The 15,942-nt window shown below is 30.7% G+C and overlaps 1 protein-coding gene across 1 annotated transcript; it reads left to right on the top strand.

Moving 5' to 3' along the window:
- The first annotated feature begins 686 nt into the window (after positions 1 to 686).
- LOC143084307 (uncharacterized) lies at positions 687 to 14,284 on the top strand. Its single transcript, XM_076260719.1, has 6 exons — positions 687 to 821; positions 5,918 to 6,148; positions 6,850 to 6,924; positions 7,360 to 7,482; positions 12,891 to 13,007; positions 14,126 to 14,284. The coding sequence occupies exons 1-6, from the start codon at positions 750 to 752 to the stop codon at positions 14,282 to 14,284; spliced, it is 777 nt and encodes a 258-aa protein (XP_076116834.1). The 5' UTR covers positions 687 to 749.
- Positions 14,285 to 15,942: the final 1,658 nt, after the last annotated feature.

The raw sequence follows: 15,942 nt of genomic DNA, 5'->3' as shown, positions 1-15,942 counted from the left end.
TCAGAATGCTGGACAGGTGATACAATCGGGGCGAAAAGTCCACCAACATTTGAATCAATCAACCGGTTGTAAAGTTAATTAAAGTAATGAGGCTTATTATTTGATACGCTAGAAGCATTTCGTCTGCAATTAAATAACCAATGGCACTCGAACAGTGTAAATACAAAATTAATTAGGAGTTTCGAATAGCATTGAAAAATGTAAACAATCCAAAGAAGTTATGCCAAATCAAACAAAATATACCTAATTAAAAGCAACAGTTACTTTACTATTTACAAAATTAACAAGTCAGCGTTTATTTTAGATATTTTTGATGAATAAGCTTAAATAGTTGACTGGCGTGTTATAATATTGCTCTCAACTTAATCCTGGGGAAATATTTCAGCATGTATCATCGGATTGAGTTTTCAAGTTTTAAAATTTTCATTAAATAATATCTTATTTTTTCTTTAAAACCCTAAATAATTCATAAGTAATAAAAAGTGTTTGTTGCAAAAATTGGACCACTTTATTAAGTGTAAGATTCGTGGAAAGCCGTTACTTTTCATTATATTATTTTTCTTGTGTCCTCTGTATAACAAAGAACTAGGAAGTCTATTATATAATATATCGTCTTAAATGTGATGTATTTAAATGTAATATAGCCTCGAATTTCACGTATGTTTTGTTTGAAACATGTATTACAATAACAAATTAGACATTTAAATTGACAACCACATCACCGCTAGCATCAAAATATTATTTGAAAAATGGTGAAAATAAATCGAGGTCGTTTGACTATTTCAGCAAATATTATTTTGACAGCATCCTTAATAACCAGGGTAAGTTATACATATATATTTTGTCTGCTACAATAATGTACGTATCACTGGGTTGATAACTCTGATAGTGGGGTATAAGTCCCCGAGAATATCACCATCCCAGTAGCCAGTACTTCGGTACTGGCATGACAATACGGATACTGTGTTATGGACATTTGCTGACAGAATTGAAGAAATTATCCTCAATCGAGGAATATATCTTCCAATGGAAAAGGTCAGGTTTCTGACCCGGCTTTGGCTATAATTTTATTCTTTGTGATTTACTCAGCAATTAAAATTTTTAAATACGTTTTGGAGTGTCAAATATTTTGGCCTCGAGCATCACTAAAGAGTCGTTTATTGTCGAAATGCGCATCTGGTAGTTTAGAACAAATTCCATTAATATTATAACTTAAATCGTTTAAAAAAAAATGCGTTTGTAGATAGAAATACCAAAAACAGAAAAATTAAAATTAGGGTTATGTTACATTACAGCTCTGCTTTTTTAGAGACTATAATTGACTCTGGTGTTTACTATGCTAACAATCTGGACCGGCTTTTTAACGCAATTCACAATGAAACACAGGTATATATGACACCCTATCTGGTCACATTATTCTGATTCCGAGCCATCCAATCTTTGATCTTATTTTTAAATATCACGTAATAACTGGATAAGCAGCAATAAAAAAAAAACCTTCCGCACTGAAAGCGAGCAAGCTACTTTGAGACCATCGATTTGGTTGTAGTGTTTTTGAAATAATATATAGTTTGAAGTGTGAAAACAGATCAGTGAGAATAGTTTTGTTTGATTCGTGTTAGTGCCACTGAATGCACGCATGGTAGTGCCACTAATATATTTTTATAATTTTTACTGTCTTTCTCATTGGATTCTATGTTAAACTCTGGGGACAGTCATATTGGATGTCAGATAACTAGCAAAAACTAGGCATAATTTTGGTGGAGAAGCTATTTGTGAGGATTTACAACATGATTCTACGTAAAACTATGTTCAATAGATGTGTCAATCTTTGTTTTCGGATAGTACGATATATAAAAAAAATAAGTATGGGAACATCCTATGAGCATTTGTAAATGATTTGGTTTTAAGTAATAGTTTGGTGAGAAAGGGGCAAAGAAATTGTTTGTACTCATTAATTTTTTTTCTCGTATAGTTTTGTTTTGTCCCACTGCGGTGGTCATATCGCTTTGATTGGCAACAAAAAGCGCAAATAAATATAGGACCAGCAAAGTATAATTAGTGCAAGATATCGTTTACATGTATAAAACAGTTTCTCAGAAGATGCCATGTGTATGTATTTCACATGTTTTATGCTTACATTTGTTCAAAGGTGGTGGTAATTTTGAATTTGTATTGGCAACATCAACTCAAAATTTACATAATAAAAACTATGGACCAGTTCTATATGACAAGATTCCTCAGATCTTTGTAAAAAAAAAAATAGAATCATACTACATACGACATTAATGTTTCTTTAGTAATGCTGAACACTAAAACCAAATACGAAACCTAAAACAAATATTGAAGAGCTGAAATAATCCAATAATAAGCTGTACCAAGATGAGGAAATTGCATATTGTGCATTTTGCAATTGGTGCATAGAACGGGATGTTCTGAAGTAATTTATTAAGAACAAATGAAAAGGCTCTATAGAAAAACACGCATGATGATAACCATAGGAGTACACATATTGCTTCAAATAGGACGGTTAGAAACTTATAACTCTAGAAAATTTTCGAAATCAAAAGCAAGTCTAGATGAACCAATTACAACGACAGTGTTAAGATTGTAGGAAATTGATCTAAGCATACTAGATCAATTACATTACATTTAAAATAAAATTGAGAATGGAAATGGGGAATATGTTAAAGAGACAACAACCCGACCAAAGAGCAGACAACAGCCGAAGGCCACCAATGGGTCTTCAACGCAGCGAGAAAAAAATGTTTTTTTCCTTATCTACGGTAAAAATCCTTTAACTCTAATATGAAATACCGGTATTATTTTATTCGAACTTTATGTTATGTTTACCTATTCCATCAATTAGGTATATTTTCCAAGAGTTCGATATTTTTGTTGTTTTATTTTTTTCAGACGATACTTACCCTGTCGAAATACCCGGATCGTTTCCCACTTGTTTTAAGAAATAAGTAGACGAAATTACAATGTAACATGTGAAATAATTCTGATTATCAATTTCAAGCATTTCAAAGTATAAATTAAACAAGATGTGATTGTATATTGTTGCATATAATATTTAAAAAGAACACGGATGGAAACGACCTCGCTATTTCAGAACTTGAGTCATATCTTTTGTCCCTTTCTTGTTGTTAACTATGAATATATCAAAAATAAAACACGGATGTTTGTGAATCAAATTCTAAATTTAAACCACGACAAATCGTTTTTAAAACATTAAAATTATATCTCTTTAGAATTAAAGTCGTTATCTGAAATCAAGTACAATGTCGTCAGAATAATTAACTTAAATCCTGTTTGCTTGTATATATATAATATATATATTTAAATGCGTATATCAATTGATCCCAATCTCAATCCACAACCTTATCTAGTTTACATCAACTTTAATTTATTTGTTTCTATAATTTTTTTTATATTTCGGACGAATGTGACGCGAAAAGGTCGGGTCTGGTATACGTTCTGCAATGGTTAAGGCGAATAAAGTATCTGGCTTAAACATACACTCATTATAGATTCCAGGATACAAATGTTGTACGCCAGACGCTCGTTTAGTCTTCAAACGACTCATAGAAGTTAAGTTAAAAAAGACCAACTAAAGAACGTAGTTGAAGAGCTTCAGGACCCATATTTCCGAAAGAATACACGAAAGTAATAAAATCACTGGAGTACCTGACTCAGTACAGGTTAAATTTATTTTACTTAATAATACTTCTATGTGTAGATTTATTTTTTTAAAAGCACCGACTCAGAAGGAATTTGAGGAACCAATAAAGTATTTACAAATAAAGTATTACAAAACGAGCAACGTTTTTGTTTTGCAATGTTTCAATTCGAACAATTGTTGTACAAAATTTGGTTGATGAGGTAATTTAGTATGCTATTGAAATGAACAAGTAAATAACAAGTACTGAACAATATGATTATAGACTGAACAGATCTTAGGTAAGTGCAAGCGAATTGTCTGATCACTATTGTATTTACCGCAGTGGATAAATCTCATTATTGACTGAACGACGGAAAATTATTTAACTAGAGAGTAGACAGATACCAAGGTGATCTTAGAAAGCTGAAATCATAACTTTTTTCGTAAAGTTTTGATCTCAACCGATCCTCAATATCAATTTCTAGATAAAAATTAAGATATGAGACCGAAAAATCCATCTATTGTTTCCTTCAAGTTCAATTTGGTAGATGCGTATAATTAATTAACTTTTTTATTCTTCCTAAGAAGCATATATGTTATAGATAATGCATATTTTAAGGTTTTTCATGTCGTAGAACACACCGAGGGGTGTCAGTATTGATCAAATGAAAGACCGACCGGAGGGAGGTCTTTCTTTGAGCAATCCTGACACCCCGAGGTGTGTTCTACGACAAGAAAATCCTTAAAATATGCATTATCTGACTTATATACCGTCAAAAAAATATTATTTGTTATAAAAATTTGCCAAATTTAGTATCCTATTTTACCGACAACACTAAAGTGGGATATTCCTTTCTAATACGTTCAGGTTTTAATACGCCCTACGGCTCATTTAGAATGTGAAATAAAACTCACTAATTAATCTAGATATAAACCTTTCAAAAAATATTATCCATACACAATAAAAATATTACTGTAACTACATGAAGTAAGACACAAATGTATTGTTACCATCCGATAACAGTGTATGACAAATACAAGACACATTGTAAGTAATTTTATTGTACCACTTAGCTTATGGAAAAGGGCGAGGGGTATGTATTCTATTTGTAATGTCATTTCTATCGCGGAAAAGTGGTTATTTTTTTAACCATTTTAATTGAATCGAACGAAAAATTCAGAAAGATTATCTTTTGAATAGCACTACATTTTATTTACAAATAATCAAGATATAATTATATATCCTCCGCACCCGACCCTTTTCTGAGTTACGTTAATATTATTCAATAGTATATAAGATTAATTTATCTTATTAGTTGATCATTTGATAGAGTAAAAGGTATACATAAATTTAAAAAAGTTAAGAACTGACACAAAGACGAATATAAATACATGTAGGTAACAGTATGATTTCCTATTCAGCGTTTATCGTCCTGAACATGCATGAAATATTTGCCACTGGACGTTAAGCAAGCAACCAGAAATCAACCAACCTATTCAGTGTGACTCAATAAGATTTTCAAAATCTAACACACGAATATGTTAAATCTGGCTTTTTATTTATGAAATTCTATATTAAAATTCATCTCACATATATATATGATAATGTTTCTTTATTGTAGCGATAAATTAACAAAACTTTACGTTATTTGTTTCTAAAATTAAAATGCGGGCAATGAAGGTTTCTTTTACATCTTTTAACGATTGAACTTTAAAATATAAATTTCCAAATCGGCAGAAAAAAACTATCAGACGAATAAATTTTTTTATTGTATGCTTTTGAGCATATTTCATTGAAACATCGTCCGGGTTGATTCTGAAAAAGAATGACCTGTCGTTCTGAAAGAAAATAACTCCATATAGGTATATAAATGAAATTACCCTCATATGAATAAAGGAACAAGTCGGCAAGACGATAAACACAGTTGCTTCCCATTTATTGTTAAGTCTTTTAAGATCTGTTCAGATATAAATGACCGTTTCAGATTGATTGTAATAGGATAATGAGGAACTTATTGTGTATTGTGCAGTAGGAAATGACTAATGATAAAATAGGGAATGGTATATCGTGTGTTAGGGAAAGGTGTACGTGTTCTAAAGGTGCACTATCAGGTATGATTAAAATGTGTATGGTGCAATGGGGAATAGTTTATAGTGAAAAAGGGGAATGGTGTGTGGTGTAAGAGAGAATGATGAAGGGGGGAAAGTTTACACGACTCAAAGAAAAAAATTGGAATTTCTTTATTACAGACATTTACCTTTGGTTTCATAATGATGTTGATATTAATGAAGGTTAACAACGACATTTTAAACGAAGACGTCATCAAAATTATCGACATTGAGATACTAGCTGGGATGCCATTAGGAACAACCGTTAAATCTGTTGTATTTTCTTTTATTGGAGTATTTGTCTTAGAGCTGGTTTCTGGTATTTTTGGAATATGGGGAGCTATTGGAAGGAAAAAGCAAATACTGGCCGTTGTAAGTACAACTGGTATCCTGCTTATTACATTATCCAATGATTTACCTTATGTATAACTTTACATAAAAACTATGTATGAATAAGATGGAATTAAGATCATAATTATAAAAATGTATGATATGTTTAGATTTTACAATGACCTCAAGATTTGAATTACAAAATATGAAGATTTCCAATCCATGCAAAATTAAAAAGTGATGGTTTTGTACGTTTTTTGTAAGATAAGATGTAGCAATTTATATAAAAAACGCTTCTATTTCAAACCTAGTTAACTCTATTTTTAACATTCTTACAACATATTGATAGCACAAATGCCGAATATATGGTATAAATGTTTTTGGCCGACAAAAGCTGAAGATTTTAACTGATAAATAAATCAACATTTTACATTGAATACAATCGCTATCTCATGCAGCTATTGCCAACAAGAGCTCATAAACTATAAAAATGCTAGAAAGTGTCGATGATCATATATAATTCAAAAACGCCAAGTATTTATATTAATCAAACAAATAAGATACTATAAACTTATATACTTAACATTAATTATTATCTAAGTTTTGAATGAACAACTCAATTTAGAATAAATGTACCTTCTGTGGGAATTAATGTCCATATGATTACAAAATCCTCTAAGAAATTAGGTGCAAACATCAAATGGATAGGATTGTATATATAACAATTTGTTTATTTATTGCAGAACGTCTTGATGAGTTCCTTTATGATAGTGGTCTACTTGATAAATATAGTGAATCTTTCTATCATATACGACAAGGTAAGTTACAAATTTTAAAGGGAGGACATAAACACAGAATAAGAATGATAATTTGATAACAAATCGGGTATTTTAGAAAATAATTTTAATTTGATTTCATTACGTTTTTCCTGGAAACACCTTTTTTGAACTCATTTCGAATTCAGCACTTGTACGTTCGCAAAACGTATATATTTTTATATATCGTTTTTCCGACGTTAGTTTGTAATTATTGAGATAGAAACTGCTGTTCTGTTCATTGTATTTTCAAATCTGATCGATTGCAAAATGCTTGTCCAAAATAAATGTAAATTAAGTTAGTTTCTTTTTGGAAATAAAATTGGTACATTTCTCTAGATCCGGTGATCAAGTATATTTACAGAGAACTGAATAGAATGGTTGATGCATTCATTTTGTTTTGAATTATAATACAAATTAGGTCTTTTTATTTTACAGAAAACTCACCTCAACGACACATTATCTAATTACACATTAGCGTACCAAGCCACTACTCCTTATATCAAACACTACATATCATACACGTACTGGGAAAAAACCTTCCCAAACTTTCTAAAAAAGGTGAGATATTGTTGTTTCTATTCGGGATAGGTTTTAACAAGTTTAAGGCCTTATTTTCCCCAAAATATGAATTCACAAAATCATTTTGAATTGTACAAATAGATAATTAAATACTAAACAGGCATGTCCCAAACTTGACCTGTAACGTCGTTTAAAACAATATAAAGCATGTGTTTTGATAAAATAAACAAATTTGCGGGAAAGGCTACTCCCTTTTAAAGTGTAAATAAACTCGCCATAGGTACCAGGATTGAAATTTTGTATTTGCGCTGGAAGCGCGTTTCGTCTACAAAAGACTAATCAGTGACGCTGGAATAAAAAAAAGTTGAAAAGGCCAAATAAAGTACGAAGTTGAAGAGCATTGAAGACCAAAAATTCCTAAAAGTTTTGTCAAATACAGCTAAGGTAATCTATTCCTGCGGTAGAAAAGATTTATTATTTCAAAAGTTTTGTAAACAGTAAAGATACAGAAATAAAACTGAAAGATGTTTGATACACTATATAGTATATATAACTTTTAAAAGAGTTTTTTTTTGTGTTACATTTGTGACAAGTTTTTCGACTTCTTTCAAAATAGAATCATGCGGGATCAGCGTGTATTTTTAGGTATTGAGTATACATTGTAAATGGAACTTCATTTGTTTGTTTTGTTCATTCTTAGCCTTCGGCAATTTTTCACAATTCTCAATTTTTGCCATTTTTTTTTTCATATCTTTAAATTCATAATGACTCCATTATTATATTGTTTATATTTTTGGTCCATTAATCTGTATGAAAGTATGGAAACACATTCAAGCATTTATTTGAGCATTAAATAAAATGTTTAAACCTTTATACATAAAATGTCATGCTACACAGTGCAGTACATGTGTTATTCAGTTATTATAAAAGTTAAGGTTAATGTTAGTCTATGAAAAGGTATATACTATGAAATTTAGTGCGAGTCTTTAATTGGTCTATTGATAGTTTATTTTTAATGTAAATATTCTCACTGGTATCATAGCAGTCATATAAGTCAAATTTGTGACAAAGATTTACAAGATTTTGAGTTTAATATAAAAACGTAGCAAACCCCACCAATTGCAGCATTGACAAACCCCAGCGTGGTCCCTCAATTGGAAGCTAACCAGTTTCTATGTCAATCAAACAAACATTCCACTTATAATTTTGTCCATCTGATGAGTTAAGCCTTTTTCAACTGATTTTTATAGTTCGTTCTTATGTTGTACTGTTATACCACTGTCCCAGGTTAGGGGGAGGGTTGGGATCCCGCTAACATGTTTAACCCCGCCACATTATTTATGTATGTGCCTGTCCCAAGTCAGGAGCCAGTGGTTGTCGTTTGTTTATGTGTTACATATTTGTTTTTCGTTCATTTTTTTACATAAATAAGGCCGTTAGTTTTCTCGTTTGAATTGTTTTGCATTGTCTTATCGGGGCCTTTTATAGCTGACTATGCGGTATGGGCTTTGCTCATTGTTGAAGGCCGTACGGTGACCTATATATGTTAATGTCTGTGTCATTTTGGTCTTTTGTGGATAGTTGTCTCATTGGCAATCATACCATATCTTCTTTTTTATATTGACGATTTAAAAAGGCCATTGACATCTGAAAGAAAAGATGATAGAAATGTGGCTGCTGGTTCTAGTACATGTACATGTAAGAACAATGTATATTGAGATGTCAACCTTTTTGCATGATAAGTTGACAAAATATATTGACCATAAATCGGCGTATGGAGTTTAGTACAAGTGGGTGTTCCACATATTTTTTTTGTTTCTATTTCATGTCAAAACTAAAGCTATGTTAATTTAGAAAACAATAAAGATGTATGCATGGTGTGACGATATGGGCTTCGTCTTTAAACTTTAGTTTTGGGTTGGGTCTAGCTCATGAACAAAAACACGTCTTACGTTAACGATATTTAATACCATTTGTACATTTGTACATTTGTACAATTCCGTATAAACATATAAATGTAACTGAATTACACATATAAGATATATATACATATCTAAATATATAACAATGGTTCATCAAGTTCATAGATAAAGTCGTTAGCAGTAGACATTAGAAATCAATAGATCAATAATAAAATTACAGGTTTTTGTGTTTTTGTAAATAAATATTTCTAAGTCAAAGTAAAGCTGTGTCAAAACATAGGTTAAGGTGGCACATTCCCTGCAGACATTATCAGTTCTCATAATGAAAGGGATCAAATTCTTTGAAGTTTATAAATTGACCGCAATATGATCATCATTTTATGCGACATTCTTTTTTCCAACTTAAGTAAATATATCAAGTCCTTGTACAATCAAATTGCTTGAAATTCAAAACACAAGATTTTATATGACTAGACCGTTGGTTTTCCTGTTTAAATGGTTTTACACTAGTCATTGTTGGGACCCTTTATATCTTGCTGTTCGGTGTGAGCCAAGCCTTCGCGTTGAAGGCCGTACTTTGACCTATAATGGTTTACTTTTTACTAATTGTGAATTGGATGGGAGTTGTCTCATTGGCACTCATATATATCACATCTTCTTATATTTATCAAAAATAACTATTCTTCTCAACCGCTGGTTCAGTAATTAAAGTTTTGGAAAGTTAGAGATTTAGGTTATTTTTTATTGTACAACTTATTTTCTTTTTCTTTTGCTTTGATATTGTTTTTTTTTGTTGTAATTTAAAGTTATTAATATTTTCATAATCACATTAAACTAGGTACAAATTTTACTGCACCAGTAAACTTCAATTTATTTTGATTTGTTTGTTTGTTTACAATTCAAGTTGTCAGTTTCAATTAATGTGATAATCCTTTCGATCTGATAAATGTGCTTTGATGGGGCAGTTTTAACTCATTTATAGAATCTCTTTGTTTTAAACTGTAAATAGACCCAAATAATAGGATAATCCCTGACTAAGAACATGATTACATTAATCTTCACAATTAAGAGACATCAAATCCTACAATTTTATTGGTCGAGAGCACTTTGCTATATTCTAAAATTTGAGACACCATATTTTAATCTAAAAAAGCCAGTGGCACTTTTTGTTTAAATATCTCAATTACAATACAATGAAAATATTTTCCTTGTAGTTATTCATGCAAAAAGTAACATGTACTTACATGTAATACATAGAAAAAGTATGTACTAGTGAAACTGTACATGTGTAATTATTTGAACAATAGCGTAAGATTCAGGAAAAGGTGGCAGGGATCAAAGTGGTGCCCCTAAAGATAATAAAAATATATATACAACTTTAATTGGCCTTTTCAACTGTTTTGAATCGAGCTTCACAGTCTTTTGTAGACGAAAGTCACGAAACCCTTGTTTAATTCTGTTATCTTGGACGAGTTTATGTACATTGTACCTGGTATTATTGTGAGCTGCTGCATCAAAAAGTGATTAAATACTTACAGGAGAACAAAATAGCTTTTGGTCCCAATAGCGGATTTAACACAGTAATAACAATGGCTAAGATAAAAAAGTTTGGTGGTCTTTTTCCAATGTATCTTCCATCAATGATGTTCTTATTGACAAAGACTGGATCCTTTGTCACAAGTATTTGTTTAGCGTTCATTCCCATTTTGTTCCGAAAAAATTATAAAATTTATGTCTTCATTCATTTTTTTCTTCTTTTGTTTTGTCATATTTGTCTGTGTTCTTTATTATTCGGGTCCATTTTCTGTAGATTATAATGGCCCATTATTCTGGATTCTGTAAATTAAAGCACATCATCAATCTAAAAAACAATGTTCAAAGCTCAGCAGCAAGGCAAAATTTTACATTTGCCTGAACATATATCAGGCACAAATTTCCACCTTTTGTGAAGACTGCGAATGCACAGGAATATCTAAACCAAAACAATAAAAAAAAAAATCTGATTTGATTTGTAAATTTTTCGTTTTAGCCTTAAACAATTGCTTCTTTTTGTACTTCTAAACCTGACCTAAGTAGATCCTTAAGATATTCAAACACTTGTGAACTAATTAATTGTGACCTTTTTGTCCTTAGTACAATGTGATAAATAAGTGACTATATTTTATATGATCTGTCCTTTTTCACAGTATGGTCCTATCAATACATATATTTAAATTGAACTGAAAATTTGTCGGTACTTAGTATTGAACGGTTATTAGAATACATTAACCTTGTTTGAATAAATACAAAAAAATATCATCCATCATTGCTGTAAAATTCATTAACCTTTATTTACTACAAGTCAAATACATATAAAACTTTTACATGCATGTACACACTGTATGATATGTATTTCTTATTTATAAATTAGCAATTTTCATGTAGAGGCCAATTTACTTCTGAGAACGACCAGTAATTGGAATTTAATCAGAGCATCAACCACAATATTGATAAATCAAAATTGAAATACAGCCTATTACAGGTTCTAAAATTGTCAAAGGGAGATAAATTTGTAAAGCCCAATCAAACTTTGTCAGCCCAAACTGTAAATACACTGAATCTATTTGTTTATTCACGGAGAAGAAATCCTACAAAACCTTTATTCATATTAAGCAGAATTGTTAAGACAATTTGACTGACTGATACGACAACTCATGGGGAGCCGTGTCTACCTGATCTTAGATCTTAAAATAAGAACATACAAGTAGTCATATATTCCTCATCTGTCATATGTGATTTTACTAATTTTATTGTTATAAGATAAAACGTACCTTTTTTTGTTCGAATTGTTTTGTTATTTTTCATGCCGGGACCTGTAACAGCTGACTCATGTAATTATTTGTTTCTTGTCGTTGAATGCCGTACGATGACCTATACATACCTACATCCACGTCTTTACAACTCTGAATCATTGCCCATCTGATTACATCTCATTATTGTGATCTAATCGGAATAATAACCGTGAAACGTTCGAAGCTATATGATCAGACAGGACCAAAATGGAATAGTAAAAATCATCTCAGGCAAACTTTGCATGAGATAGTATGAACCTTAGTTGCTTAATAATTAATGAACGTAGAATTGCAAACGGGGAATATCACTTATTTTTTAAACAAATACAGGTTCGTAATTAATACTAAATTTATGATTTTAAATTCAATTTTTCAAAGCTCATATTTCATATACTAAAGTCAAAATAAAATATATTACATATAATATCCAAAATATCCAAGTGAAAGACAGTTTTTTAAATATAAGAAATACATTAACATATATATTTAGTTATATACTTATAGAAAGTAGTCGATTGTTAAGAAATTGATTCATACGTTAACAATAAAAAACAATATCGGGTTTGGATGATCGATTCAAGCTAAATAAACATCCCGACAACACACCGATCAGTACACACCAAACGAATTAAAAGTGAATATATCATTAATATTCTGAGAAAAGCATGACCTTGTGCATTATTCATATTTGTAGCTTGGATGCCAAAATAGTTATCCAGAAATATATCACTGTGGTAGTGTGTATGTCCAGAAATTAGACACTTACTTAGAGATATACATCGGTATATCTATGACGTGTATAGTATGTCAGGTATTCATCAATACATTATAACACTGAGCGCTTAAAACATTAAAGCGACTTTGTTGAATTATTTATGTCGGCGATACAGTTTTAAAATATCTTTTACAACTTTTTATCCTATTTGCACATACAATGTCCCAGTAATCATTTGAAATTGTACTATGAATAGTTTTTATTGAAAATACTAATACACGCTAATGGATTTAAACAGATAAAAGTGAGGCGAAACATACCAGACTCATTAATGGAAAACAAACTCATGACAAAAAAAAACCAACATTTAACGATGAAACGATAATCAGCAGTATAAAAAACAGAACCTACAATATCAAAGACTAAACAACACGAACATCACTAAAACCAGAGGAATAAGAAAGGAAAAAACAAAAAACTTGTGGCTGTCTGATTCTAAATATTCAACTTTCACTTGATATTTTGTAATCATCCTGTTTTTTTCATAGGGTGTGTTTGAACTTTTTCCAGGTTACTAAATATATAAATTCCTTGATTTTTTATTAAAATCATAGCAACATCTGATATGCAAAAGGACAGAGAAACCATAAATAAAGAAAAACAAATAATACTATGGCCAAGTAGAAATAACGAAAAGATAAACAACTGTCCACAAATCGTTTCAATAATTGAGCAAAACCCACCCAACAACAAAAATTGATTTGAGGAGTATTATTGATCTCAATTTGTGATCAACTTTAACTGAAAACTGGTAAACAACTGTTTCCTATATTGAACAATAACCAACATACTCATAAATCAATGAAAGATTCAACAGCCGATTCAAGTGACTTTATTATTTACAAACGGACAGACAACCGCATGCCTCATTAGTCACTGGATTGGTAAAGAAAACTAATTTTAAAAAATGTCAAGAAAAATAGAAGGTGTGCAATATGTTAAAAAGGATCGTAATCGTAAGAGATGTTTGGAGATGCGAGTTTTTTTAAATTATTGAAATTATACATAAACCTACTATTTACATGTTTTCTTGAATTAGTAAATATTTACTAATTCAAGAAAACATGTAATTAGAAGGTTTATGTTAAAAGAAAGATTACTCTAACGCTTATTGTTCTGCCTTTTGTGTTTATATATTGTATGATTTATTACAGATAGTTACAATAGTTGCAGCTGAATACACTTTTCGTAAACTTGACTATAAAGAAAAGAAACCAAGTATTTCAGAGAATAAGTACTATCTTATGTTAAGTTTGAAGCATGGAATATTTCGAAGTCTGATCATCTTTATAAAGGAAAATTGGAACAGGTGAATATAGCATTTTATCTTACCTCCTATACATTTATAAAAATATAACTGGTTAAAAACGACCGCGTGGAGACCGTGTATATTTCATATTGGGTTAATAGGTGTGGTTTATTTCAATACATGGTTAGTAGTGGTGTTACGTCCTTTTGTAAAAACAACACGGTGTTAAGGAAAAAATTGAAAGGTTTCAACAGACGAAGAAATTGATGATGAACGATTGAAATAAATTCATTAAACACATTAAAAGCTAACAAGCTGTTATTATTGACATTTGTTTTTGTATAGATCCATGGAAGTAGGTTCTTAATATTGAAGACTTGATCATTTTGATAGGCCACTAGTCTAAATACCACATGTTAAGATAGCCGGTAAGACAAATTCAATACATAGTATGCTAGGGACCCCATATGGAATTTACTGACCCCATTTATATGGTATTAGGTCATTAGCATACTATTTAAGAGGCTGTCCAAGTAAATATCAGGCAAATCCTATGATATGGGTGGCGCAACATAATTTTTTTCCCACTGAATTTTTGGTTCCAATGCGATGTTTATATCACACAAAGGATATATATGTCAAAGATATTTTTGAATCAACAGTGGATGGCTCAGAAAATGATTTTAAAGTTCACTAACAATGCAACAAAATTTTGTACAAAATGAAGAGTTATCTCCCCTTTTCAATGAATTTTCAGTGCTTTCTATGTATTTTTTTTCTCTTAATTTGTTGCAGTTAATAAAAAACAAAATTTAACTTTGAGAAAGAATGAATTTGTGATATGAAATAGATGAAAAAATTTTGAAAACAAAATATGTCATGTGCCATCCACTGCCTGGTTTTTCCATGGACACCCTCTTAACTAATATTCCCCCTAAATGGTATTTTATCAATTCATTTTAACATTAGTAGTAATGTTTTATTTTAAAATGATTTTGAGAATACTTAGTTCTCTTGCGTTGAAGAAACTTGACATATTGGTTGTTTTGTTGATCATTTGTTTTTACATACATTTTGTATATTGCTTGAAATATTATATCAGTTTTCTTAACAACGAACATTTCTGTAAATTCGATACTTGTTTCAACAGAATAGTTCTCTTCAACCGACTACCGTTGAAATAAAAACCGAAAAAAATTGAGAATGAAAATGGAGAATATGTCAAAGAGACAACAAAGTGACCAAAGAGCAGAAAACAGGCGAAGGCCACCAATGGGTCTTCAACACAGCGAGAAAATCTCGCACCCGGAGGCGGGCTTCAGCTAAACCCCAAAATTACCAATATCCTTTACAATATGAAGTATTGTCAGAAAATGTCGACAAACAGTCTAATTGAGTGAGGTCCGAGAGATCATTATGATAATTCTAACTACCTTTCGTTGCAGGTCAAAAGTTGTTGTTGCGTCGGTCTTATTTAAAATAGGCTCTCTTGTGAGTATTGGTAGTGATAGAGGTCATGAGCAATATATTTGAAATACTTATCCACATCTTCAATGTTCGTCGAAGAATTAATATATTTGCCTAACAATGTTGCCTAGTATTTAATTAAGCATTTTACTCTTGTATCATTGTATCTTTTTTTTTTTTGAAATTTGTGTTTTCACAAAATAACATGGATTCATATTAAAACTGAACACTATGTTAACTGTTAATATAGCTTTC

The sequence above is a fragment of the Mytilus galloprovincialis genome, chromosome 7, assembly GCF_965363235.1.
Source record: "Mytilus galloprovincialis chromosome 7, xbMytGall1.hap1.1, whole genome shotgun sequence".
Lineage (NCBI taxonomy): Eukaryota > Metazoa > Mollusca > Bivalvia > Mytilida > Mytilidae > Mytilus > Mytilus galloprovincialis.
Note: the sequence above shows the minus strand (reverse complement) of the source record. Positions and strands in the feature narration are given on the sequence as shown.

What these genes read in the sequence shown, in the direction of transcription:
- LOC143084307 (XM_076260719.1), top strand. Translation starts at nt 750, where the DNA reads ATGGTGAAAATAAATCGAGGTCGTTTGACTATTTCAGCAAATATTATT. An exon ending in CAGCATCCTTAATAACCAGG is followed by an intron (nt 822 to 5,917) that starts GTAAGTTATACA and finishes TCTTTATTACAG; the next exon opens with ACATTTACCTTTGGTTTCAT. An exon ending in TCCCAAACTTTCTAAAAAAG is followed by an intron (nt 7,483 to 12,890) that starts GTGAGATATTGT and finishes TCATATTTGTAG; the next exon opens with CTTGGATGCCAAAATAGTTA.